This window comes from Symsagittifera roscoffensis, chromosome 8 (assembly GCF_963678635.1).
Source record: "Symsagittifera roscoffensis chromosome 8, txSymRosc1.1, whole genome shotgun sequence".
In the NCBI taxonomy this organism is placed as follows: Eukaryota; Metazoa; Xenacoelomorpha; order Acoela; family Convolutidae; genus Symsagittifera; species Symsagittifera roscoffensis.
This window is the reverse complement of record NC_087069.1, coordinates 8,049,436-8,076,911: the sequence shown is the minus strand read 5'-3', so window position 1 is coordinate 8,076,911 and position 27,476 is coordinate 8,049,436. Positions and strand designations below refer to the sequence as shown.

The 27,476-nt window shown below is 37.2% G+C and overlaps 1 protein-coding gene across 1 annotated transcript in view; it reads right to left on the bottom strand.

Annotated features, from left to right (window-relative positions):
* Positions 1–269: 269 nt before the first annotated feature.
* LOC134853355 (polyglutamine-binding protein 1-like) overlaps positions 270–27,476 on the bottom strand; it is a 71,149-nt gene continuing 43,942 nt past the window's right edge. The window contains exons 2-7 of the mRNA XM_063869333.1: positions 23,624–23,700; positions 21,567–22,059; positions 4,289–4,424; positions 2,276–2,437; positions 1,897–2,009; positions 270–443 (exon numbers count right to left, since the gene is read on the bottom strand). Of these exons, the coding sequence (XP_063725403.1) occupies positions 302–443; positions 1,897–2,009; positions 2,276–2,437; positions 4,289–4,424; positions 21,567–22,059; positions 23,624–23,690 (1,113 nt within the window). The 5' untranslated portion in view covers positions 23,691–23,700 and the 3' untranslated portion in view covers positions 270–301. The remainder of the gene's footprint in view (positions 444–1,896; positions 2,010–2,275; positions 2,438–4,288; positions 4,425–21,566; positions 22,060–23,623; positions 23,701–27,476) is intronic.

Here is a 27,476-nt window from a genome sequence, read left to right as displayed (position 1 = left end):
ATCTCTGGCGAATCAACAGGCGAAAACATTTTCTATTTATTTCTTTTTAAAACAAACAATAAAGCAAGACTATCTAAAGATACGATACAGTTTTGAACCAAAATCTCAACTTTTCAATCTCTCTGCTACGAGGCGACATTTGGCAAAACAACAAGAATTTGATATAAGTTTTGCTTTTATGCGCGAAGCTAAACCTCTGTTAGTTTTTTTTTCGGCTGACATCCATCAACACAGGATCATTTCTCGTCGATCTTTCACCGTGACTCCATTTCTGTTCCTATATAGAAGACGCAGCTTGCAGCTAATCGCTATTGGGTTGTTCTCTGTTGGCCCTGAGAACATCGCCTGGACTAGGGTAGGGTCTCTGTTGGAAGAGGGGTCCGGCTGCTGTACTGTCTGCCGCTTTGGCTCCCTGCTGGATCAGTCCAGTGGACCAGGTACCCCTTAAACAGATCAAATTGAAAGGAAAAAAAGAAAGAACATACTGACTTGTTTTTGAAATCTTAACTTTCGAATTAAAAAAAATTCGAATTTTAATTTCTAGAACGATTTATGATTGGCACTTTTTTTGATAAAATTAACCCAACTTGAGAAAACTCGATCAATACGCTCAATTTTTTATTTCGCTGGGAAATCTGAAAATTAAATTTAACTTGAAGTCGATCACGTTTTTCGTGACCTTAAACTTTTTGTTCGATAGTGGATTTTGCCTTCCTTTTAACACAGGAAATCATCTGAACTTAAAAATAAATCAAAAGTCAAACCTCAAAAAGTATATTTGAGCCTGAACGAATTTCCAAAGACTTTTCCTCGAGGCCTGCCTATATGAGGGTCCTATATCATTTGAATTGCCTATATGAGGGTCTGATTTACGATCATCGACTCTTAATCAACACCAAGAAAAACCCATAGAACAGTCAGAGAATAAACAAAAATTACAAAAACAGACAACTACCTTTAAAACAAAAAAAGCCGACAGACAATTGAAGAAAAGCTAACTTTTCAACCTGCGAGTTTCAAAGACTGAATATTTATCCGCCAACATTTCAAAGTTTACAATTTCATAGTTGTTTCCCGTTTTTTATTGACTAAATGCGTGATGTTACGATGTGAAATTTAAGAACAAATCTGTTCAAAAGAGTTATTTTGTTTACCATGCAAAGTTTCATTACATTATGACAAGGTTGAGACCACTTTTCGAAATTGAAATTCAAATGGGGGGGGGGGGGGGGTTTAGGAAAAGTCTTAAAAGTAATGCAAGATCAAATTAATACTTAAGTGGTTTTTTGGAGTAACGTTCTCTTTGTAAGTTGAATTCAATTGCGTTCAACTAAAAATTTAAAATTCAAGTTTTTTTAAGCTTGTGATCTGCAAATATTTAGTTTTTGAAGACTCTTTAACACAAGCCCCAAAGCTTAAAAAAACTTGAATTTTAAATTTTTAGTTGAACGCATTTGATTTCAACTTACAAAGAAAACGTTACTCCAAAAAACCACTAAATTATTAATTTGATCTCGCATTACTTTTAAGACTTTTCCTAAAAAATTAACACGAAATTGCATTTTTTACCTTCTCTTCGTTAATCGAAATTTGAAAAAAGCAACAATGTTCTTCTTTGCGCCAAATGACATTCACTTTAAACAGACAAATATGGACTGATAAAAAAAGGAAAAGGTGCGGCGAATCGATCGATGAAGTTATCACCCGTTTTTTAGAAGCTAAAAATTTGTCAAAGTTTTAACTGATTCACCATTATGCTTGAATTTGTCAGCAAAAAAAAAAGAATTTAGGCAAAAACACACCGGAAAAAATATTAGCCAAAATTTTCTAAAGACAGCGAAACTGATTGACAAGACTAAGAGATAAATCATATTAACTGTTTCATGTATTTTTTACCTGGGCACTGATTCGTCATAGGCAGCTGGGTCCATAGGGTCCAGTTCCTCGTTGGCATCCACTTTAGGTCTCTTCGGGGGACGGAGCCCCTTCATCTTCTTAATCTGCTTCGGCTAAAATCAAATACAAAAATCAGTTTTTTTTGGTTCCATTAACAGTGATTTTTCCAAAAAAAAAAACAAATTTAAAATGCCCGATTCTATGGAAAAATGGCATGCATAGTCTTTCAAATTCATTTGGGCTCAATAGACAAACTTGTAACATTAATGGTTCACGCACTTAATCTATTTTGTTGGAGGATGGCATTTTGGTCATGCGTTTTCGGGTGAAATAACACAGCCTAACATTCGAACAATTAGTTCACTAACACCAGCCTTACTTTATTGCAGGAGGGACAGAGTCCTTCGTTGTTGAGAATCCTGTCACAGTGTGAACACCTCGGCTCCTCCTCCTCATCCCCATCTTCATCTTCGCTTTCATCTTTATTAGCTTCTGTTGCATTCGAGGCTGTGGTTGATTTAATCTGCAGGGTGATCTGCTTCTAAAAACAAAACCAAATGAAACGGAGAACTGCAAATATATCGGATCGATAGAACCATTATTTTTGTATTTGTTTATTTATTCGTAATAAATATAAAACATAGCCAACTGACAGTCAGAGCAGAGTCATGAACGCAAGGAAATAGAAAAACAAGTGACTGATTTTTAAGAAACTTCATAATTGAATTTTAAAGAAATCAATAAATGGCCTTGAAGCTCATTGAATGTCCAGAACATTTTATTCTTGACACTTTCTGATAAAATTAACCCAATTTGAGATACTGGATTAATAGGTAAAATATTTACACCGTCGTTTTACACAGAGGCGAAGTTGCACTTCGCATACACAAGCAAAATATGACCGATAACGCTACTGGGAAAAATGAATAAGTAAAACTTTGAGTCAACAAAAATTCTAAAGTGACGCTTGCCGATTATGAGTCTACATAGTTGCTAAATTAAGCTAGTCAATTATGATGCATTAGCAGTACCAGTTGATTCGAAAAAAAATTTACCAACTAATATGCCTCAATTTATCGAGCGGACGCATTTTAGCCTGTATACGAAAAAGTTTAGTAACAACATCCGACCCTGCCCAGGTTCGAACCCTCTCACTTTGTTGCATGTATCCTTCCCTACCTCTACGCTACAGATCCATGATACCTTTAAGCTAATGTGCTATTTGTAATATAACAGTCTGTGTTAACATCCTTAGCATTGGTTGTACTTAATAGCTGGTTAATTATCAAAATGAACACGTTCAAAATGAACAGTTTTGTCGCAAAAATATTTGCGACTTAGGTTTAAAAAAAGGTACTTCATACTATAACACAAGCTTTGCTTGAGTAAATAAAGGAATGGCACTAAAACTTAAAAAACCAAACCGTGAAAAATCAAATTTTAAGACTTTTGCTGAAAAAAACCATCAAGAGGTATATAGGAGTCTTTACTACGTTCAAATCTCTTAAAAACTTGAACGAAGAGCTGCACAAAAATTGGATGGATAGAACAAATATAAAGAGCAAATTTGCTGTTTCCGATAAATTTGTCTTCAGACGTGGATTCTTTAGGCACAAATTTGTTCAAGCCGACAAATGGCTTATAAAATTAAATTCGTCAGTCCACATTTTTGCAAACTTATTATTGTTATCACAGAAGCGGATATACATTTCGCAAACACAAGTCAGAAAAAATGGCAAAAACTGAGGTCTTAAATTACAAAACAAAACTAGGTAGAAGTTCAAATTTTGATACAGAGTTGAAAAGAAATTTCGCACCAATTGCGAGAAAAATTATTGTTTATATTCCTAAGTTACAAATGTACACAATCGTCAAAAACTAGACAACAATGAACATTCACTCATTTGAGCATTTGAACTATTCACATACTTTAGAAACAAAATCGGCTAAAATGAGGCAAAACACAGCGCAACTTCAGAAAACTGGAGCAATAAATAAATTTGTTATTTCGCTGGGAAATCTGAAAATCAATATTCACTTTCTAAACTAGAGGTCGACCACAATTTCCGTGACCTTTACATATTTGATGTTCGATAGTGGAGTTTGCCTTGCTTTTAACAAAAGAAATGAATTGAACTTAAAAATCAAAGGTCAAACCACGAAAAGTGCATTTAAGCCGGAACAAAATGTAAGCCATTATTGTAGTTTGGTCTACGGTTGTTTGGTTGAAACTGATTTGAAAGTTGGGGGAGGTGGACGCTAGCTCCCTCCCCCTCAAAAAAACGACACAAAAATGCCACAGCAACCGGCTGTTTTTGTTCAAATTTGTATTTATATCTAAAAAACGGTTGCGCACCCCGACTCAATATGGATACAAGATTAATTTCCTTACATTAGTTTCAGCTAACTTCTTCGCAGCCACTGCTTCTGCTAATTTGGATGCCGCCAGCGTGATGACTGCATCTTCATCCAGAGGGTGCAACCACGTGACCAGATCACTCTCTCTGTTCCAATAGTACGAATAGCCACTAAACAGAACAAGATTCATTAAGAGTCAAATCGTTGTTTCGACAGTTTTCGTATGATTTATAATGAGATTAATAACTAGCTGCAGTGCTTGGATTTTTTACCGAAGATTTTCTAGTTTTTTTAGCGGCTCATTTCTGAGCTCTTTTCCGGCTTCATGCCGCTGCATTAAAACACGATGCAACAAGTTAACTAAAACTTCTTTTAATTTTATTGGAAACTTATTAATAAATTCATCAAATTTTTCAAATGCAATCAATAGTTCAACGAGAATTGAATGAGCAGGTATAAAAAATAGGACTAGCACATACGAAAGATATGGAGTTTAGTATATTTCCCTTTTTCTTCACTGTGTTCCGTAACAAACGAGCGAGCGAGGATACACAGTACATAATAAACATATTGGGATCTTGTTAATTATTACCCCCCTATGGTACCTTGTAACGAATCTCCCCCCTATGAAGAAAGAATTGAACAGTTAAGCGTTTACGAATTTTGTACCTTGTGAACTATCCCCCCCCCCCCCCCCCCCCCCATATTGCAATATGGGGGGAAATAGTTCACAAGATCAACATATTGTAATATGCGGATTAAGTAACATTGTATTCTACTGCAAACAGACGAAGATCCACGACAAGGCCATTACTGTGAAGCCCTGGTTCAACCCTATTGGCCAATACTATGGAAGGAAGCACAACAATGGAGGATGATTGGCTCAAGAGGGAACGAAACATTTACATGTTCTAAGCACAGGTTAATCTGCTCAGAAAGTTGCAACTTTTGAAAAAACGATTTTTTGCAAATGCCACTTAAATTACCACAAACACAAACTTCAGCCGATGGATGAAAAAATGCCACCAGGAGTAAAAGTACCCATTTAAAAAAGCGGGAAAAGATGTCAACAATTACAGTTGCGCCTGATATTGTTGAACAGATTGAGCGGAGATGAAATTAAAGCCACGAAATTGAAACATGAGGCAAATGTGGATGTTTATCACAAAAACCAGCAAAGGAGAAGGCAAGAAACTGTAAAAAAAAAGCGGCTGAAAAAGATGAACGAAAAACATAATTGAGAGATAAAAAAAACTGGGTAACTAAAGATCATGTATGACTAAAAGTTGGATGCGCAGAAAAAAACACGGGAACTGCTTCGTCAATCCAATCGAAGATACCTACGAAGATTACTATTAGGAGCTGTGAACCGATTTTCCAAAACTCGAAAATAAAAAAGCAGTTAGTGATTGCGATTTAAAGATGATTTAAATTAATCGAAAACTTGCAGGAAAAATTTGAAACGCTCATGGAAACATCCGCAGGTTCAGAAAACACTGGTAATCAAATTTTTTTCACTTAAGCGTATATCACCAGTCTCTTTTAATAGAGTAGAAAGCTCTGTGAAATCAAAGCTTCAACTAATTCAGTTCATAAAATAAGCCTGATGAACATATGGGCAACCTGCATTTGTTGAAAATCCACCAAATCCCTGAAGTTTTTTGTGTGGTATTTATGTTGATCCCAAATGGCGTGGCAAGTTAATAGTTCTATCGAAAGACAAGGCAGCAGAAAAGATGACATCGAAAATTGTTTTGAACCATGTGACTACCCAGTGTAGGCTTATTATCTGTAGCTTATTGCTTATACGACAGACTACCATCCTCGTAAGTGGTCTGACTGGGATGTTCAACCAATTCCGTATCCCCAAATTACAGAAAACGACCGCAGTAGGAGTTCTGAGTGCGCCTGTCGAGCAATGAAATCAACATCAAGAACGACATGTCAGCTTCATAGCTAATACGCAGGATGTGAAGCTGGAAGTAGGCAGAGACAAAGAAAGACAGATTGTCTTTTAAGCAAAGACAACATCGCGAGAAACGAAATCAAAATCTATAAAAGGACACAATAGCTAGATCACACAAGCGGCTTAAGGCGACGAATGAACAAATCTCTACTTGGTAAGCACATGAAGTTAGGGTATGAACAACTTGAGACTACACTTTGTATTTTGAAGTCAATTGGTCCTTGACTTCACGTGCTTAAGTCGCAAAAAAAAACTTCAGGCAAAACGATGAAAAGATGCAGAACAGGTTATGGGCCAAATTTGAGAAAATAACAAAAAACTTTTGAGACTGAAAATAACAAATACAATTTAACTAATATTTTTTGTCGCATGCCACAATTTAGTCCATATCGGAAAAAAACACAATTCAGCTGAAATTTCTGAAAGAAACTAGGGTATTTGAAGAGACTTTAGAGACTGGATCTGTTTGTATCACTTGGTAAGTAACTTTACCGAACATCAAACTCTGTCAGTGCCAAAGTTGCTCTCAGAAACAAGATGAAGCTGCAGCAAATGGAAGTTTGTGCCAAAACTGCCTGATCTCAAATACTTGGAAAGGCAATTAATTGGTTGATATGGAAAGAAAAGAACCATCAACCTACTTACGCACATTTCATTTGCACCAGTTCATCTGCACTCATCTTAACACCGGGTTATTTTAAGCTACTTAAGCTAGGATCTATTTTGTCACTTGAGAAGTAACTTTCCCAAACATCAAACTCTGTCGTTGACAAAGCTACTCTGAAAAACAAGATGACGCTGCAGCCACTGAGTGTTTGTGCGAAAAAATGCCTTGTCTCACATAATCGGAGAGGCAATTGAATGGTCGTTTCAGAAACAGAAGAACCATTGACATGTTCATAGCAGAGTTTTATCTGCATAGAGTATTGTAAAATACGAGACACACCGAGTTAAGCGAAATGCATGGGAAATCAAAGCAAGCACAAGCTTCAGCCATGAGAGCAAAAAACGTCAGAACTCAAAGCTAAAACTTGAGCAATTGGCGGAAATAAAAAAAAAGCCACTAAGATTGAAACAAAACACAAAAAAGATAAAAATTCAAATTGAAAATTTAAAAACCGAGCGAAATAAAAACCATGCATCACAAATTGTTGGATTTGCAGAAAATGACACGTGAAGTACTTAGTCATATTAATCAAAGGTTACTACAAACTATAGCTCCGAGTGTTACCGATAAATCGAGTTGTGAACAGATTCACAATAACTCGAAAAAGAAAGCAAGCAAAGTTTTTGATTGCCGTTTGAAGATGCTCGTTAGTGATTCGAAAACTTGCAAGCAAAGTTTGAAACACTCATTGAAACATTCGCAGGTTCGGAAAACATTGGTAATCCAAATTTTCCACCTACGCGAATAAAACCAGTCTACAAGTCTCTTTCATTAGAGTAGAAAACTCTGTCAAATCGAAGCTTCAACTAATTCATTTCAGTTCATAAAATGAGCTGAATGAATATATGGAAAACCTGCAATTGTTGAAAAATGTCAAGAACCAAATCCCTCATGTTTTTTGTGGTATTTATGTTGATCCCAAATTGCGTGGCAAGTTAATAGTTCTACCGAAAGACAAGGCAGTAAAAAAGATGACATCGAAAATTAATTTGAACCATGTGACTACCCAGTGTATGCTTATTATTTGAAGCTTATTGCTTATACGACAAACTGCCATCCTCGTAAGTGGTCTGATTGGGATGTTCAACCAATTCCGTATCCCCAAATTACAGAAAAAGACTGCAGTTTTTAGTGCGCCTGCCAAGCAATGGAATCAACGTCAAGAACGACATGACAGATTCACAGCTAATACGGAGGATAAGAAGCTGAAAACAGCCAGAGACAAGGAAAGACATATTGTCTTTTAAGCACAGACAATATGGCGAGAAACCAAGTCAAATTCTAAACATGACACAATAGCCAGATCACATAAGCGGCTTAATGCGAAAAATGAACAAACCTCTACTTGGTAAAGCGCATGACGTTAGGGTACTGAAAACTTGAGACCACACTTCGAATTTTGAAGTCATGTGGTCCTCGACTTCACGTGCGGGTGTCGCAGAAAAACTTCAAGCAAAACCGTGAAAAAATGAAAAACAAGTTTTGGGCTAAAAAAATCACAAAAACTTTTGAGACTGAAAATAACAAATACAATTTAACCGATATTTTTTGACACATGCCAAATTTTAGTCCATATCGGAAAAAAACACAATTCAGCTTAATTTTTTGAAAAAAAAAACCAGGATATTTGAAGACACTTTAGAGACTGGATCTGTTTGTATCATTTGGGAACTAACTTTCCCGAAAATCAAACTGTCATTGCCAAAGTTGCTCTGAGAAACAAGATGAAGCTGCAGCAAATGAAAGTTTGAGCCAAAACTGCCTGATCTCACATACTCGGAAAGGCAATTCATTAGTTGATAAGGAAACAAAAGAACCATCAACAAACTTACGCACAGCTCATTTGCACCAATTTATCTGCACCCATCTCAACACCGAGTTGAGTTAAGCTACTTTAAAGACTGGATCTGTTTGTTTCATTTGGGAAGTAACTTTTCCGAACATCAAACTCTGTCATTGCCAAAGTTGCTCTGAGAAACAAGATGAAGCCGCAGCAAATGAAAGTTTGTGCCAAAACTGCCTGATCTCACATACTCGGAAAGGCAATTCAGTGGTTGATATGGAAAGAAAAGAACCATCAACATACTTACGCACATTTCATTTGCACCAGTTCATCTGCACCCATCTTAACACCGGGCCATTTTAAGCTACTTAAACTAGGATCTATTTGTGTCACTTGAGAAGTATATTTCCCAAACGTCAAACTCTGTAGTTGGCAGAACTGCTCTGAAAAACAAGATGACGCTTCAGCCACTGAGTGTTTGTGCGAAAAAATGCCTTGTCTCACATAGTCGGAGAGGCAATTGAATGGTCGTTTCAGAAACAAGAACCATTAACATGTTCATAGCAGAATTTTATCTGCACAGAGTATTGTAAAATACGAGACACACCGAGCTAAGCGAAATGTATGGGAAATCATATCAAGTACGAGCTTCAGCCATGAGAGGAAAAAGCGTCAGAAACAACAACTAAAACTTGAGTAGTTGGCGGAAAGAAAAAAATAAAAGCCTCTTAGATTGAAACAAAAGACATTAAAAAAATTGCTGAAAACAAGATGACGCTTTAGCCACTGAGTGTTTGTGCGAAAAATGCCTTGTCTCACATAGTCGGCGAGGCAATTGAATGGTCGTTTCAGAAACAAGAACCATTAACATGTTCATAGCAGAATTTTATCTGCACAGAGTATTGTAAAATACGAGACAGACCGAGCTAAGCGAACTGTATGGGAAATCATATCAAGGACGCGCTTCAGCCATGAGAGGAAAAAGCGTCAGAAATAACAACTAAAACTTGAGTAGTTGGCGGAAAGAAAAAAATAAAAACCTCTTAGATTGAAACAAAAGACATAAAAAAAATTGCTGAAAACAAGATGACGCTTTAGCCACTGACTGTTTGTGCGAAAAATGCCTTGTCTCACATAGTCGGCGAGGCAATTGAATGGTCGTTTCAGAAACAAGAACCATTAACATGTTCATAGCAGAATTTTATCTGCACAGAGTATTGTAAAATACGAGACACACAGAGCTAAGCGAAATGCATGGGAAATCATAGCAAGTTCGAGCTTCAGCCATGAGAGGAAAAAGCGTCAGAACTCAAAACTAAATTTTCAGTAATTGGCAGAAATAAAAAAATAAAAGCCTCTAAGATTGAAACAAAAGACATAAAAAAACTCAAATTGAAAATTGAAAAACCGAGCGAAAAAAAACCATGCATGACAAATTGTTGGATTTGCAGAAAATGACACATGAACTACTTAGTCATATTAATCGAAAGTTACTACAAACTATAGCTTCGAGTGGTACCGATACATCGAGTTATGAACAGATTTACAATAACTCGAAAAAGAAAGCAAGCAAAGTTTTTGATTGCAATTTGAAGATGCTCGTTAGTGGTAGAAAACTTGCAAGCAAAGTTTGAAACACTCATTGAAACATTCGCAGGTTCGGAAAACATTGGTAATCCAAATTTCCCACCTAAGCGAATAAAACCAGTCTACAAGTCTCTTTCATTAGAGTAGAAAACTCTGTCAAATCGAAGCTTCAACTAATTCATTTCAGTTCATAAAATGAGCTTAATGAATATATGGACACCCTGCAATTGTTGAAAAATGTCAAGAACCAAAACCCTCATGTTTTTTGTGGTATTTATGTTGATCCCAAATTGCGTGGTAAGTTAATAGTTCTACCGAAAGACAAGGCAGTAAAAAATATGACATCGAAAATTAATTTGAACCATGTGACTACCCAGTGTATGCTTATTATTTGAAGCTTACTGCTTACATGACAGATTACCATCCTCGTAAGTGGTCTGACTAGGATCTTCAACCAGTTCCGCATCTCAAATCACAGAAAAAGACTGCAGTTTTTAGTGCGCCTGCCGAGCAATGGAATCAACGTCAAGAATGACATGACAGATTCACAGCTAATACGGAGGATAAGAAGCTGAAAACAGCCAGAGACAAGGAAAGACATATTGTCTTTTAAGCACAGACAATATGGCGAGAAACCAAGTCAAATTCTAAACAGGACACAATAGCCAGATCACACAAGCGGCTCAACGCGAAAAATGAACAAACCTCTACTTGGTAAAGCGCAAGACGTTAGGGTACTGACAACTTGAGACCACACTTCAAATTTTGAAGTCAAGTGGTCCTCGACTTCACGTGCGTGTGTCGCAGAAAAACTTCAAGCCAATCCGTGAAAAAATGAAAAACAAGTTTTGGGCTAAAAAAATCACAAAAACTTTTGAGACTGAAAATAACAAATACAATTTAACCGATATTTTTTGTCACATGCCAAATTTTAGTCCATATCGGAAAAAAACACAATTCAGCTTAATTTTTTGAAAAAAAACAGGATATTTGAAGACACTTTAGAGACTGGATCTGTTTGTATCATTTGGGAACTAACTTTCCCGAACATCAAACTGTCATTGCCAAAGTTGCTCTGAGAAACTAGATGAAGCCGCAGCAAATGAAAGTTTGAGCCAAAACTGCCTGATCTCACATACTCGAAAAGGCAATTCATTGGTTGATATGGAAAGAAAAAAACCATCAACATACTTACGCACATTTCATTTGCACCAGTTCATCTGCACTCATCTTAACACCGGGTTATTTCAAGCTACTTAAGCTAGGACCTATTTGTGTCACTTGAGAAGTAACTTTCCCAAACATCAAACTCTGTAGTTGGCAGAACTGCTCTGAAAAACAAGATGACGCTGCAGTCACTGAGTGTTTGTGCGAAAAATGCCTTGTCTCACATAGTCGGAGAGGCAATTGAATGGTCGTTTCAGAAGCAGAAGAACCATTAACATGTTCATAGCAGAGTTTTATCTGCACAGAGTATTGTAAAATACGAGACACACCGAGCTAAGCGAAATGTATGGGAAATCATAGCAAGTACGAGCTTCAGCCATGAGAGGAAAAAGCGTCAGAAATAACAACTAAAACTTGAGTAGTTGGCGGAAAGAAAAAATAAAAGCCTCTTAGATTGAAACAAAAGACATAAAAAAAATTGCTGAAAACAAGATGACGCTTTAGCCACTGAGTGTTTGTGCGAAAAATTCCTTGTCTCACAGAGTCGGCGAGGCAATTGAATGGTCGTTTCAGAAACAAGAACCATTAACATGTTCATAGCAGAATTTTATCTGCACAGAGTATTGTAAAATACGAGACACACCGAGCTAAGCGAAATGCATGGGAAATCATATCAAGTTCGAGCTTCAGCCATGAGAGGAAAAAGCGTCAGAACTCAAAACTAAAATTTCAGTAATTGGCAGAAATAAAAAAATAAAAGCCTCTAAGATTGAAACAAAAGACATAAAAAAAACTCAAATTGAAAATTGAAAAACCGAGCGAAAAAAAACCATGCATGACAAATTGTTGGATTTGCAGAAAATGACACATGAACTACTTAGTCATATTAATCGAAAGTTACTACAAACTATAGCTTCGAGTGGTACCGATACATCGAGTTATGAACAGATTTACAATAACTCGAAAAAGAAAGCAAGCAAAGTTTTTGATTGCGATTTGAAGATGCTCGTTAGTGGTAGAAAACTTGCAAGCAAAGTTTGAAACACTCATTGAAACATTCGCTGGTTCGGAAAACATTGGTAATCCAAATTTCCCACCTAAGCGAATAAAACCAGTCTACAAGTCTCTTTCATTAGAGTAGAAAACTCTGTCAAATCGAAGCTTCAACTAATTCATTTCAGTACATAAAATGAGCTTAATGAATATATGGACAACCTGCAATTGTTGAAAAATGTCAAGAACCAAATCCCTCATGTTTTTTGTGGTATTTATGTTGATCCCAAATTGCGTGGCAAGTTAATAGTTCTACCGAAAGACAAGGCAGTAAAAAAGATGACATCGAAAATTAATTTGAACCATGTGACTACCCAGTGTATGCTTATTATTTGAAGCTTACTGCTTACATGACAGATTACCATCCTCGCAAGTGGTCTGACTGGGATCTTCAACCAGTTCCGCATCTCAAATCACAGAAAAAAGACTGCAGTAGGAGTTCTGAGTGCGCCTGCCGAGCAATGGAATCAACGTCAAGAACGACATGACAGATTCATAGCTAATACGGAGGATAAGAAGCTGAAAACAGTCGGAGACAAGGAAAGACATATTGTCTTTTAAGCACAGACAATATGGCGAGAAAACAAATCAAATTCTAAGAAAAGAACCATCAACAAACTTACGCACAGCTCATTTGCACCAATTTATCTGCACCCATCTTAACACCGAGTTGAGTTAAGCTACTTTAAAGACTGGATCTGTTTGTATCATTTGGGAAGTAACTTTTCCGAACATCAAACTCTGTCATTGCCAAAGTTGCTCTGAGAAACAAGATGAAGCTGCAGCAAATGAAAGTTTGTGCCAAAACTGCCTGATCTCACATACTCGGAAAGGCAATTCATTGGTTGATATGGAAAGAAAAGAACCATCAACATACTTACGCACATGAAAAAAGACGGAACATTCAAACTTCAAGATAGAAAATCGAGTGAGCTAAGAAGCATGTATGACAAATTGTTGAATTTGCAGAAAAAGACACGAGAACTGCTTAGTCAATCTAATCAAAGATTGGAACAAACTATAGCTCCGACAGCTACCTATATACCGAGTTATGAACCAATTTACAATAACTCGGTATACGATTTAAAATAAAAGAAAGCAATTTTTTTTCGAAAACTTGGCGGCAAAGTTTGAAACACTCATTGAAAAACACGCAGGTTCAGAAAACTTTGGTAGCCAAATTTTTGTTACTTAATCGTATATCACCACTCTCAATAAAAAAAAGTAGGAAGCAGCAATATATGATATCGAAGCTAATTCAGTTGATAATATGAGGTTGATCAACATTTGGGCAAGCCTGCATATGTTAAAAACTCTCAAGCAACAAAGAAATTCTCCATGTGTTTTATCTATATGGCATCTATATCAATCGCAAATGGCGTGACAAAATAATACTTCTACCGAAAGAAACGACAGCGAAAAAAAATCATATCGAAAATTGTTTTGAACCAAAAGACTACCCAGTGTATGCTTAATACTTTTGGCTGCTTGCTTAAACTTGCTTAAACCATAGATTACCGTCCTCGTAAGTTGTCTGACTGGGATCATGAATCAGTTCCGTATGCTCAAATCACAAAAAAAAACACTACATTCGGAGTTTTGAGTGGCTTGCCGAGTAAGGAAATTTAATATTTCAAGATACTTTTGTGACTGGATCTGTTTGTGTCATTTGTGAAGTAACTTTACCGAACATCAAACTCTGTCGTTGCGTTGCCAGTGCGGAACCACAAGATGACGCCGCGGCCACTAAGTGTTTGTGCGAAAGATGCCTTGCCTCGTAAACTCGGAGAGGCAACTGAAAACTCGTAGGGTCGTTTCAGAAAGAAAAGAACCATTAACATGTTCATAGCAGAGTTTTATCTGCACAGAGTTTTGTAAAGTACGAGGCCTAACGGTTTAAGCAAAAAGCATGGGAAATCATAGCAAGCAAAGCTTCAGCCATGAGAGGAAAAACCGTCAAAACTCAAAGCTAAAACTTGAGCTATTGGCAGAAATAACAAAAATAAAAGCCACAAAGATTGAAACAAGAGACAAAAAAGAGGAAATACTCAAACTGAAAGATTAAAAATCGAGTGGAACAAAAACCATGCAAGACAAAGATTTGGTTGTGCATAAAAAGACACAAGAACTGCTTAGTCATTCTAATCGAAGATTGCTACAAACTATAGCTCCGATTGCTAACGATAAATAGAGTTATGAAGAGATTTACAATAAACTCGAAAAAGCAAAATTTTTGATTGCGATGTGAAGATGCTCGTAAATTGTTCGAAAACTTGTAGGCAAAATTTGAAAAGCTCATGGAAAAATCTGCAGGTTTTTTTTTACGTAAGCGTATATCACCAGTCTGTTAGATAGAGTAGAAAGCCCTGTGAATTCCAAGCTTCAACTATTTCAGTTGATAAAATGAGTGATGAACATATGTTCAACCTGCATTTGTTGAAACATGTCAAGAAACCCTTCATGTTTTGTGGCATTTATTTTGATCTCAAATGGCGTGGTAAGCTAATAGTTCTACCGAAAGACAAGGCAGCAAAAAAGATGACATCGAAAATTGTTTTGAACCATCCGACTACCCAATCTATTTGTAGCTTATTGCTTATACGACAGATAACCATCCTCGTAAGTGGTCTGACTGGGATCTTCAACCAGTTCCGCATCCCCAAATCACAGAAAACGACTGCAGTAGGAGTTCTGAGTAAAGAAAGTAACATCAAGAACAACAAGTCATCTTCATAGCTATTACTAGATATATTTGTGCCACCAAGGAAGTAACTTTCCCGAACATCAAACTCATGTCAGAGCTGCTCTGAAAAACAAGATGAAGTGCAGCCAATGAAGGTTTGTGCGAAAAAAATGCCTTATCGCATATGCTGGTAGATTACTGGCAATTCACTGGTAGCTTCGGGAAGAAAAGGACCATTACAATGTTCATAGCACAGTTTTATCTGCACAGAGAATTGTAAAATGCATGGGAAATCATAGCATGCACGAGCTTCAACCATAGGGAGAAAAACTCTCAGAAGTCAAAGCTGAAACTATCGAGCTCTTGGCGGAGAAATAGATGAAATAAAAGCCACTTCGACTGAAACAAGAGGCAAAAGGGGTTGTTTATCACAGTAACCAGAAAAGACGAAAACAAAAAACTGCAAGAACTGCGGCTGAAACAAGTTAACAAAAAAATTAAATTGAAAGATAAAAATTCGAGTAAGTAAAAACCATGTATGACATATTGTTGGATAAGCAGAAAGCGACACGAGAACTGCTTAGTCAATCTAATCGGGCATAACTACAAAGATTACTACAAGGAGTTTTCAACCGATTTACAATACCTCGAAAATAAAGAAAAACAAAGTTTTTGATCGCGATTTGTAAAATAGGCGAAAACTTGCAGGCAAACTTTGAAACGCTCATGGAGACATCCAAAGGTTCAGAAAACTTAGATCATCAAACTTTTTTTACGAAAGCGCACACAACCAGTCTCTTTTAATAGAGTAGAAAGCTCTGAGAAATCGAAGCTTCAACTAATTCAGTTCAGTTCATAAAATGAGCCTGATGAACATATAGGCAACCTGCAATTGTAGAAAATGGTCAAGAAATAAATCCCTCAAGTTTTTTGGGGTATTTATGTTGATCTCAAATGGCGTGGTAAACTAATAGTTCAACCGCAAAGACGGGCAGCAAAAAAAGATGACATCGAAAATTGTTTTGAACCATGCGACTACCCAATCTATGCTCAATATTATTAGCTTATTGCTTATACGACAGATAACCATTCTCGTAAGTGGTCTGACTGGGATCGTCAACCAGTTCCGCATCCCCAAATCACAGAAAACGACTGCAGTAGGAGTTCTGAGTGCTCCTGCTGAGCGAAGAAATTAACATCAAGAACAACAAGTCATCTTTATAGCTAATACGGAGGATCTGAAATAGAAAATAGCCAGAGACAAGGAAAGACAGATTGTCTTTTCAGCAAAGATAATATCGCGAGAAACTAAATCAAACTCTAAAAAGAACACAATAGCCAGATCACACGAGCGACGTAACGCGGGGAATGAACATACCTCTACTTGGTAAAGCGCATGAAGTTAGGGTACTGACAAACTTGAGACTTAACTTTGAATTTTGAAGTGAAGTGGTCCTCGACTTCACGTGCTTGTGTCGCAAGAAAACTTCAAGCAAAAACGGTGAAAATATTGGGACTAGATATCTTTGTGCCACCAAGGAAGTAACTTTCCCGAACATCAAACTCGTGTCAGAGCTGCTCTGAAAAACAAGATGAAGTTGCAGCCAATGAAGGTTTGTGCAAAAAAATGCCTTATCGCATATGCTGGTAGATTACTGGCAATTCACTGGTAGCTTCGGGAAGAAAAGGACCATTACAATGTTCATAGCACAGTTTTATCTGCACAGAGAATTGTAAAATGCATGGGAAATCATAGCATGCACGAGCTTCAACCATAGGGAGAAAAACTCTCAGAAGTCAAAGCTGAAACTATCGAGCTCTTGGCGGAGAAATAGATGAAATAAAAGCCACTTCGACTGAAACAAGAGGCAAAAGGGGTTGTTTATCACAGTAACCAGAAAAGACGAAAACAAAAAACTGCAAGAACTGCGGCTGAAACAAGTTAACAAAAAAATTAAATTGAAAGATAAAAATTCGAGTAAGTAAAAACCATGTATGACATATTGTTGGATAAGCAGAAAGCGACACGAGAACTGCTTAGTCAATCTAATCGGGCATAACTACAAAGATTACTACAAGGAGTTTTCAACCGATTTACAATACCTCGAAAATAAAGAAAAACAAAGTTTTTGATCGCGATTTGTAAAATAGGCGAAAACTTGCAGGCAAACTTTGAAACGCTCATGGAGACATCCAAAGGTTCAGAAAACTTAGATCATCAAACTTTTTTTACGAAAGCGCACACAACCAGTCTCTTTTAATAGAGTAGAAAGCTCTGAGAAATCGAAGCTTCAACTAATTCAGTTCAGTTCATAAAATGAGCCTGATGAACATATAGGCAACCTGCAATTGTAGAAAATGGTCAAGAAATAAATCCCTCAAGTTTTTTGGGGTATTTATGTTGATCTCAAATGGCGTGGTAAACTAATAGTTCTACCGCAAAGACGGGCAGCAAAAAAAGATGACATCGAAAATTGTTTTGAACCATGCGACTACCCAATCTATGCTTATTATTTGAAGCTTACTGCTTACATGACAGATTACCATCCTCGTAAGTGGTCTGACTGGGATCGTCAACCAGTTCCGCATCCCCAAATCACAGAAAACGACTGCAGTAGGAGTTCTCAGTGCGCCTGACCGAGCGAAGAAATTAACATCAAGAACAACAAGTCATCTTCATAGCTAATACGGAGGATCTGAAATTGAAAATAGCCAGAGAAAAGGAAAAACAGATTGTCTTTTCAGCAAAGATAATATCGCGAGAAACGAAATCAAAATCTAAAAAGGACACAATAGCCAGATCGCACAAGCGACGTAACGCGGGGAATGAACATACCTCTACTTGGTAAAGCGCATGAAGTTAGGGTACTGAAAATCTTGAGACTTAACTTTGAATTTTGAAGTGAAGTGGTCCTCGACTTCACGTGCTTGTGTCGCAAAAAAAACTTCAAGCAAAAACGGTGAAAATATGGGGACTAGATATCTTTGTGCCACCAAGGAAGTAACTTTCCCGAACATCAAACTCGTGTCAGAGCTGCTCTGAAAAACAAGATGAAGTTGCAGCCAATAAAGGTTTGTGCGAAAAAATGCCTTATCGCATATGCTGGTAGATTACTGGCAATTCACTGGTAGCTTCGGGAAGAAAAGTACCATTACAATGTTCATAGCACAGTTTTATCTGCACAGAGAATTGTAAAATGCATGGGAAATCATAGCATGCACGAGCTTCAACCATAGGGAGAAAAACTCTCAGAAGTCAAAGCTGAAACGATCGAGCTCTTGGCGGAGAAAGAGATGAAATAAAAGCCACTTCGACTGAAACAAGAGGCAAAAGGGGTTGTTTATCACAGTAACCAGAAAAGACGAAAACAAAAAACTGCAAGAACTGCGGCTGAAACAAGTTAACAAAAAAATTAAATTGAAAGATAAAAATTCGAGTAAGTAAAAACCATGTATGACATATTGTTGGATAAGCAGAAAGCGACACGAGAACTGCTTAGTCAATCTAATCGGGCATAACTACAAAGATTACTACAAGGAGTTTTCAACCGATTTACAATACCTCGAAAATAAAGAAAAACAAAGTTTTTGATCGCGATTTGTAAAATAGGCGAAAACTTGCGGGCAAACTTTGAAACGCTCATGGAAACATCCACAGGTTCAGAAAACTTAGATCATCAAAATTTTTTTACGAAAGCGCACACAACCAGTCTCTTTTAATAGAGTAGAAAGCTCTGAGAAATCGAAGCTTCAACTAATTCAGTTCAGTTCATAAAATGAGCCTGATGAACATATAGGCAACCTGCAATTGTAGAAAATGGTCAAGAAATAAATCCCTCAAGTTTTTTGGGGTATTTATGTTGATCTCAAATGGCGTGGCAAGTTAATAGTTCTACCGAAAGACAAGGCAGCAAAAAAGATGACATCGAAAATTGTTTTGAGCCATGCGACTACCCAGTGTATGCTTATTATTTGAAGCTTACTGCTTACATGACAGATTACCATCCTCGTAAGTGGTCTGACTGGGATCTTCAACCAGTTCCGCATCCCCAAATTACAGAAAACGACCGCAGTAGGAGTTCTTAGTGTGCCTGCCGATCAATGAAATTAACTTCAGGCCCAAAATGTCATCTTAGAGCTAATACCGAGGATCTGAAGCTGCAAATTGCTAGAGACAAACAACGACAGAACTACCCCACCGAGAAAAGTATCTACCTAATCAAGAAGTCATAGCTCATGAGACCTACTTCGGTTAAAAGGCTTACTTCATTGTGAACAGTTGCAACATCATCAACAAAAAAGGTCCTTCAGCAAAGAGAGAATTGATGAAAAAGAGTCCTCTTCACCTGCAATAACCAAGGGTTTACCACAGATCTTAAAAACGCAAGACGAATCCATTTTCCCCAAGAACTCGTTGAGTCCTTGTCTAACTCAAATTTATCTTATGAAATCATAATTGAGAGTCAAGTGGCAAAAACCATATCTCGCTACATGCATTTTCGAAACTTAAGTATGTGCAATCATGGACCAAAATTTACGAAACTTACTACAACGGGATACAGGACGGCGACAACACCGTTCACAGCACTCAGAAAATAATTGTATCGGTACCACTAGAACACTGTTTTAGCAGCGGTATACGCCCTTAAGGTCCAGCAGGAAGAGAAACCAGCAGCTTTGAGCTGGAAAACAAAATAACAATAACATCAAAAATGGCGTTGTGGCGCATTGGTAGTGATATTGCCCAGCAATTATATGATTACGGGGTCAAACCGCACAAGCACTGCAATTTACCAGGTAAGCTCTTGTAGGATAGCCATAGCTTACCTAGCCTTAAATATTTAACCTTCGGGTTAAGACTCTGGCCGACCGGAGATTATCTTGTCTTCAGTTCTTAAGCTTGTTTTTAAAGAAAAAAAACAAGTATTCAGTTTATCAACAGCAGCCAAATACAGTGTGAGCTACATTAGTTCATATTGAAAGTCAACCATTGCCATTAACATGCAATAAAGATGGAGCTTACTCAATACAACGCGTTTTCCAACCACAAACTAGTAATTTTTAGAATAGAACCAACGCAACTCCCAGATGCCAAAGCAAACACATTGGGCAGGTTTCAACGCAGCCTCAAAAGCAAGGAAAATCAGAAAACGAACTGTACGGATATTCGCAGAAACCTCAACGTAGTCGTTATGGACAGTAGTGGCAGATAGTAGTTCGCACAGCTAAGTTATGTGGGACGACCAATAGGCAAGTGGCTAACACCAGGATAATCGGTAATGAAAAAGATCTTGAAACACTCACCCAGAACGGAACATATTAATAACTAACCAACATACTGAATTTTTTTAAATTTTTATTATTATTTTTTGTAAATGTATTTGTATAAATTCTTATTTCTTTCTTTTACATATCTTAATTAGTAATTGAATGGAGTAAAAAAGTGAAAAAAGATGAAAGCAGTGAATCAACAGGGGTGGCCTTGAAGGCAGCCAGGAAATCTATAAGAAAGATTTCCTTGGCCTTTCTTGAGAGAGGATGGTGGAAAAACAACATCACCGAGTGCGAAAAAGCAGCATGCAAAAACGACATGGGCAGCATGCATGTATAGAGCACCAACGAGAATGGGAAGTCGGTTCTGCAAACTTCTTAAATAACAAAGACGGAAGATCTTCCAGTCACCTTGAATTTCACTTAACGCACAGAAATAAACGCATGTCTTGAAGATAAAAGTGAATATGGTGTATATATTTATAGATGTTGCATTCAATCTCCAAGTTAATTGATTTTCAAATGCTCGGAGAATGTTCATATGATATTTCTTTTAAATACAATTCTATCGATTTATGAACTCCCTGCTTACGAGCTTTTTAAAATTATCTTAAGATTGACAAAAAAGTTTAACTCAGAAGCTCATTTTAATGAATTTTTCAGTTCTGAAAAACAAAATGCTAACAACCGCCGGTCAGTTGAAACTTCTACTTTTCCAACCACCTTTTATTATGGTTTACCTTTGCACTCCTTTTTTTATCGCAATTGATAGTTTTAGTCTCTTTCATCTTCTTCAACTAAAAATCATTTGTTTTTATGTTAAAACATTCTTCGCACAATTCGTTTCTATGACTCTAGTCTCCAAAAATTTATGATTTTGGTTTCATCCTAAGCTCCAAGATACCGGTCTTTTCCAGTCCCCCTTTAAAGTTTTTTTTGGAACTCAAATTACGAAAGTCTTTTTATTTAAAATTACTTTTAATGTTCAAAACGGTGATGAAAGGTGTCAACGTGAATAAGTGAACAAATTGTTACAAAACTTCTAAAATGCAAAAAGCCGTATGAAAATTTTTTTGAATTTTATCAGGATGGGCAAAAAGCCCAAGACATAGTAAAAGACACAAGCAATTCGCACCTTTTAGGATCGATGACTTTAATCCAAAACGGAGGCAGCGGCATTTTATCTTCGACCTCATCTTCCGGCCTCGGAAACGAACTGTCCGACGGCTCTTTCGTATCCTCCGAGAAGCCCACACTTTTCCTCACTTGCTTCCCAATTGTCAATTCTTCGCCTGTTTTCAACCCATACCTCTGTTTACAATACAAAGAACATTCATGGTACTGATTTGAAGTATTTGGGCACCCCTCAACTGGTCCTCGAGGGGGGCTAATCGATCTGGTCACCACTCCCACAGATTTCTTCGACTTCAATGATGAAGACGATTTCAGTGCCGATTTGATCGGTACTGCTGATTTGAGATGGGTATTGCTGAGACTACTTTTGTCTGCATTATCAGTTGTCTCGTCGTCGCTGCTTGAAGATGAATTGTCTTCTTCTTCCGCATCGCTGTCGACTTTTTCCGCCGAGTAATCTTCAACTAGAACTTCTTCGTTTTCCTCAGCTGCCACTTAAACAGAGGAAATCAACTTAAATCAACACAAATCAAGTAACTTTGTTTACTCTTTTGACTGGCCAGTTATATGCATATGAAAAATTCACAAGAAAAAAATATTTTAATTCGAGAATTGCCCAAAACTTACAAATAATAGTAAAAAAACTCAAAACTGAACTTAATGGAATAACGATCTGCTTGGAAAAATCCAAACTTCTCCCATCTGCAATAGTGCTTTCAATGAGCTTAAAATGAATTTGAACAACAGTGAAGCAAAGCAAATTGAAAGTAATTATTACCAGTTGGTTCCACATACAGAATGAAAATATACTTCGTTCAAAGGTTTTCAGAAAAAAAAACTATACAGATCACGAAACCTGTTTGATTGCGTTAATTTCTTTCTCCAGAATTCCCAAGGAATAATCGATGTCATTCTATGAGTCCGAACGGCTAATTCTTTTACACTTGTGGACCCTAGCAGACACGACTTCAAATTTTTTGCCCTCAAGAAGGCCTGTTTTTAAGGACCGCTTGGACTTCAACGTACTTTTAAACAACAATCGAAAAAAGAACTTTGAAAGACAACATTCGGTTTCAAGGATTTGGCAGTTTTTTTATTGTTTCGACTTTTGATGAAAGTGACGGAATATGTGTGCTCGGGGCAGTTTTTTTTTCTCCAGACCAATTTCGACATTTTAACTACCAATTTTTGACGGATTTCAAATATCATCTGAAAGGTACTGTGTTCTTTCTAACTACCCTTTTTGGACGGGATTTTGGACGGACCCTAAATTTTGTCCAAAGGTGCCATTATATACTAATTTTGAGGGGAGAGTGCCCGCCAAAAAACGCAATTTCTTGGTCAAAATTTTCCAAAAAGTGCCTAAAAACACCTTTTTGGCCTGATTTTCTTTGTCAAAAATTTGCCTGTGGCGCTAAAAATTTGGCCGAAACAGTCTTAGGACTTTGGGAGAGCTCTGAAAAACAATTTAATTGACCTAAAAAAGGTAGACAAAATTGTTGATTTTTTTTTTAAATCCGCCCCTCCCTCGAGAAAATCCTAGTTCACCCCTGATTCTGTTATACGATACTATGCTCATCTGGTGCAAATATTCAGTCCGTAGAATTAGTGTAAAACAAATAAAATTCAACATTTCACAATTGAATAGTTTGCATTTGAAGTATTTCTATGACTGAGTTACTCTGTAAGTTTGTGCGCAGCTTGTCTACAACTTACCAAAACATGCCAATTTCGAACCAAAAAAGTGATGCTGAGCGCTTATCGTTCAATTTTTTTTATAACTCCTGAGGTAAAATTATTAAAAGTAACGTTTAAGTTAAATCGAGGAGCATTAGCTGGATAGTAAAGGACAGGTTGAGTTTGATCACACATTTCTGATAGATTCTCGTTGGCTTTCTGGTTGTCCTATCATGAGTTATTTTTGAAACTTTGCATATTGTGTTATGATGATTTGATTACTCATGATGAATATTTAAATAAAAATTTTAAAAAAGATTCTGAGACTACCTTGAAAGCACGGAAAACCTTCGACAAAACCTAAGAAAAAAAATTACTTACATTTGGTTTGCTGGTTAACTATGCCTCGTTTTTTCAGCCGGGCCAAAAGAGCCGGCGGCAAAGGCATAACTTAATCTGAAAAACAAAACGTACAATCTTTCATCAGATTACAAGGCAGCATATTTTTATCACATGATTTACACACATTTTTGCAATAACTGAAAGCATTTAGAAGAATTAAACTCTGAAAAACTTTCGAAATTTTGTAACCAAACTAGCATTCTCTTTCTTTGCATCATAGTTTTTCATCAATGTTTGATTATAATTTATTCCACTTGTCAAATCTCCATTTGCATCTTCGTCAGCAAAAACTTCTTTTAGAGGTCTGTAGTCAAAATTCTGAGAAAGTTGGTACTTAAAAATAGCCTCTTCCGGCTTCAAACCATACCATTCTGCTTGCTCATAGGGTATAACGTAGTCTTTATATTTCTCTTTAATGAATTCAAACTGTTTAGAATCGTTCAGCCAATAAGATTCCTTCGCTAGAGCCTTTAGAATATCTCCTTTTATAGTCAATGCGAAATCCGACAACAACTCATGTGGCGGTGTTTTGAGAATATAAAAATCAAATCCTTCGTTTTCGTCAATTAAATCCAAAGTTGTATCCGATACTATCGTTTCAAAACTTCGATCCAGAATTTCGCTGTAACAGGTCCAGTGCACTAATTTCGGGTGCCAAATTGTTCTATGAGGTCTTTCATATCTGTCGCGTTGCCTGAACCCAAAAATCAATCCCTCGCCTCCCCACAATTCTTTCCTGGACCTTTTCGGAAAGAAAACAGGGATAGGTGACAGTGCCTGTTTATACGTTTTCTCAATCCATGGTTTATTTGCGCCTTTTGGCACTATATGATTTGGGTTTCTGGGAACTTCCCAATTTCGGTTGGGCGGAGGTCGGGGTCTAAGCAGGTCTGTGTAAAATTTGGGCAGTTTTGAAAATATTCCTTCCACAGGGTTTCCGAAGGCGTCGAAGAAGTGATCGTAGGGACCTGGAAACCTCGAAGTTCGGAAGAAACTCTTTCTTGGAATTGGCAAGTAAGGGCGGATTCCCATCGTCAAAACATTCAAACTTCTGGAAAAAATTGAACTACGATTTCCAATTCTCTGTTTGTCTCGTTTACCACTCAGCTCGCTGTATACAATTCGTAAGAAAGAAAAAACGGAATACGAGGTTTCAAAAAACATCGGATAGATTTGAAACAGTTGCTTTTGAATTCATAGGAAAACTGGGGGAGCACAAAATCAGTTCATAGGAATTAACAATTGAGGGGAATCAACAGCTGCTTAGGGTAAAACTTCAGCCAGCTGAAACCGCCATATACGAAAATCAAAACTGTAATTGACTCAAATATTGTATTCCGGACCCATTTTGTTTCACGAAAATCTTATTTTGCATGCTTTGGCTTAGGGGAGCGGTGGTGAAGTGGTTAGGTCTCCACCTCACAATCGAAGGTCGGATGTTCGAGGCCCACCATGTTCCGTGCTCGTTGCTTGAGGGTGAAGCAACATTAACCAGCCAAGAAAAATAACCAAAAAATGGAGGATTTAGTTCTTAAACAGGGACATAACACCGGCTTCCCGTGGTGAGCTGTACATCTTGTATGCTGGTCCTTTCCCTCGTGAATAAATAGTCATTACAAAGCTATTCTCCCAATTTTAGTTTTCCGGAAGAACAATTAAAAATTCATTAATTGTTGTAAGTATTGATGCCTGATGTACATGTTTATTCATCATCTAAAAGATTTTATTAGGGCCGATTAACTTTTTTTTGAACTCAATCTAAATCAAAATGTAAAATTGAAAATCCAAAATTTGCAATCAACAGAGCTACGAAAAACTTTTGGTAAATCGCAAAACAGCTTTTTAATGATCTCATAAAATGGACTGTTGACCGATTATATAGAAAACATATCGAAAATAGAAAAGTTGTGGTTTGCAAAGGAAACTTGGGACCAAAGAGTAAGGCGAGTGAAAACCCCTGATAATTTAAAGACGCATGAACGTTTTATCCGATACTTAAAATAACACAGAGGCGACGCTTTGCTACGCAAACACTCGCGAGATAACGGCACAAAGCAGCTCTATAAAATGAAATAGAAGTAAGAAAACCTTCGAGATAGTCAAATTTTTACTATGAGTCGCATTCGAACCAACGACCTAGAGGTTTGGAGTATCGCGCCCGTATTCGCCGTAACTTATTAGTTGCTAATAAGCTTATGATCTGAATTGTTATTATGATTTTCGAGTACCAGAACAAGGATGGACAGAAACTCATTGACAGAAACTCCTCCTCTTATCAATTCATGACTCAGTGAGGTTCATAGCAAAGGTCCATTCCAATTGCTCGACAGATGGAGCCTTATATACGGTCAATTTTTCAACCCAAAAAAAGATACCACCACAGTATAAAAAGTAAAATACACAATCAAAATTGTCGAGGAGTTTTTAGGCAAAATTAAAATGAATTTTAAAGTCACGTTATTAAAGACATCCGCTAGTCATCAAAATTTAGCTCTATATAATCATTTATATCAATGGCTTATATCTTTATCAATGAAACCAAAATCAACCCTTCTTTTCGAGATAATGAAAAGAAAAAACAGACGCCGCTACTACGGTAATTCACAAAAACCAGTGTCAACTAAAACCTCCGAGTGTCAAATGGTTTCAATGACCGACTTAGACGAGACGACGCAATAAAAACTTCACTTGGATGCAAGGACGAATCACTCAATCAATTGAACGCAGAGGCGAAGCGGATTGATATTCAATTTGATGAATAAATTCGAAATATAAGACTTAGCGTTAAATTAGCGCAAACACAAAACCTACCAAGCGGTAACTACGCAGAACTTTACGTGGGTATTAATACGTCCATGAGCTGAAAAAAGTGAGAAAAATTTCAAAGCCCGATAAAAAACAAGGTCCAGCCGGATCTCTATCCGCAGATCTTAGACACACAGGACACATGTTTTTTTACTAGACCAAACATGAGGTGTACGTGGAGAGTAGGAACGGAGGAGAAAACACTTAGTTCTCCGAAAACTATTTAGGAACTAATAAATATACAAAGAAAAATTCTCATTTCTAGAACCGTGCAAAACATTAAGACTATTTATATCATAGTGATATAAAAAAAATAATTTTCTCTAGCAAACAGTCGACGATCTACTAAATCCGCATGGAATTGTTCCAGTGATTCGTTTTTCTGTTGTTTTCGGCAGATGAAGTTGTATCTTTCGAAGGCAATTATCCGCGTTGTGACTAAAATGTCTTCCAGTATCTGGATCAACTCTTTAGTGGATATTGTGTGTAACTCAAGTCCTGGGGGTTTTGTTGTAGCTGCCTTTGGCCATCACCCCTAAACACAAGAAGAATTAGCTTCTCACCTTGGCATCTGCTTCGTCCCATGGGAAATTGTTGCTAAGTTGTCCTCTTTCTCGAACTCTTGCTGTTTGACTTTCCCAGTTGACCTTTTTCTCCCGATTTCGTATATCTCATTTCCGCCTCAGTTTCACCGTTAATTTCCATTTCATAAAGTGGTTACGTTGGTTCTATAATTGGTGGTCTTGCATGAAGTAGAGTTCGCACTTGTATACCGCCTTTAACCAGGATGGCCATCTCCATCATGGCTGTCTATTTTGACCATTCCATTGGCGGTTCCGTCCTTGCGTTCTGCCAGAATGGTGGGATGCTCAGCGGATTTTTGTATGCTGCCGGCTGCGCCGTGTCATACCGTGCTGTATGATCTGTATTAAATCCATACGGATTGGCGACTAAGGTGATAACTCAATAAGAAAGTAGAAGTAAACTGAAACATAACCTTTTTTCTCAGTTCTGCACATGTTCTGCC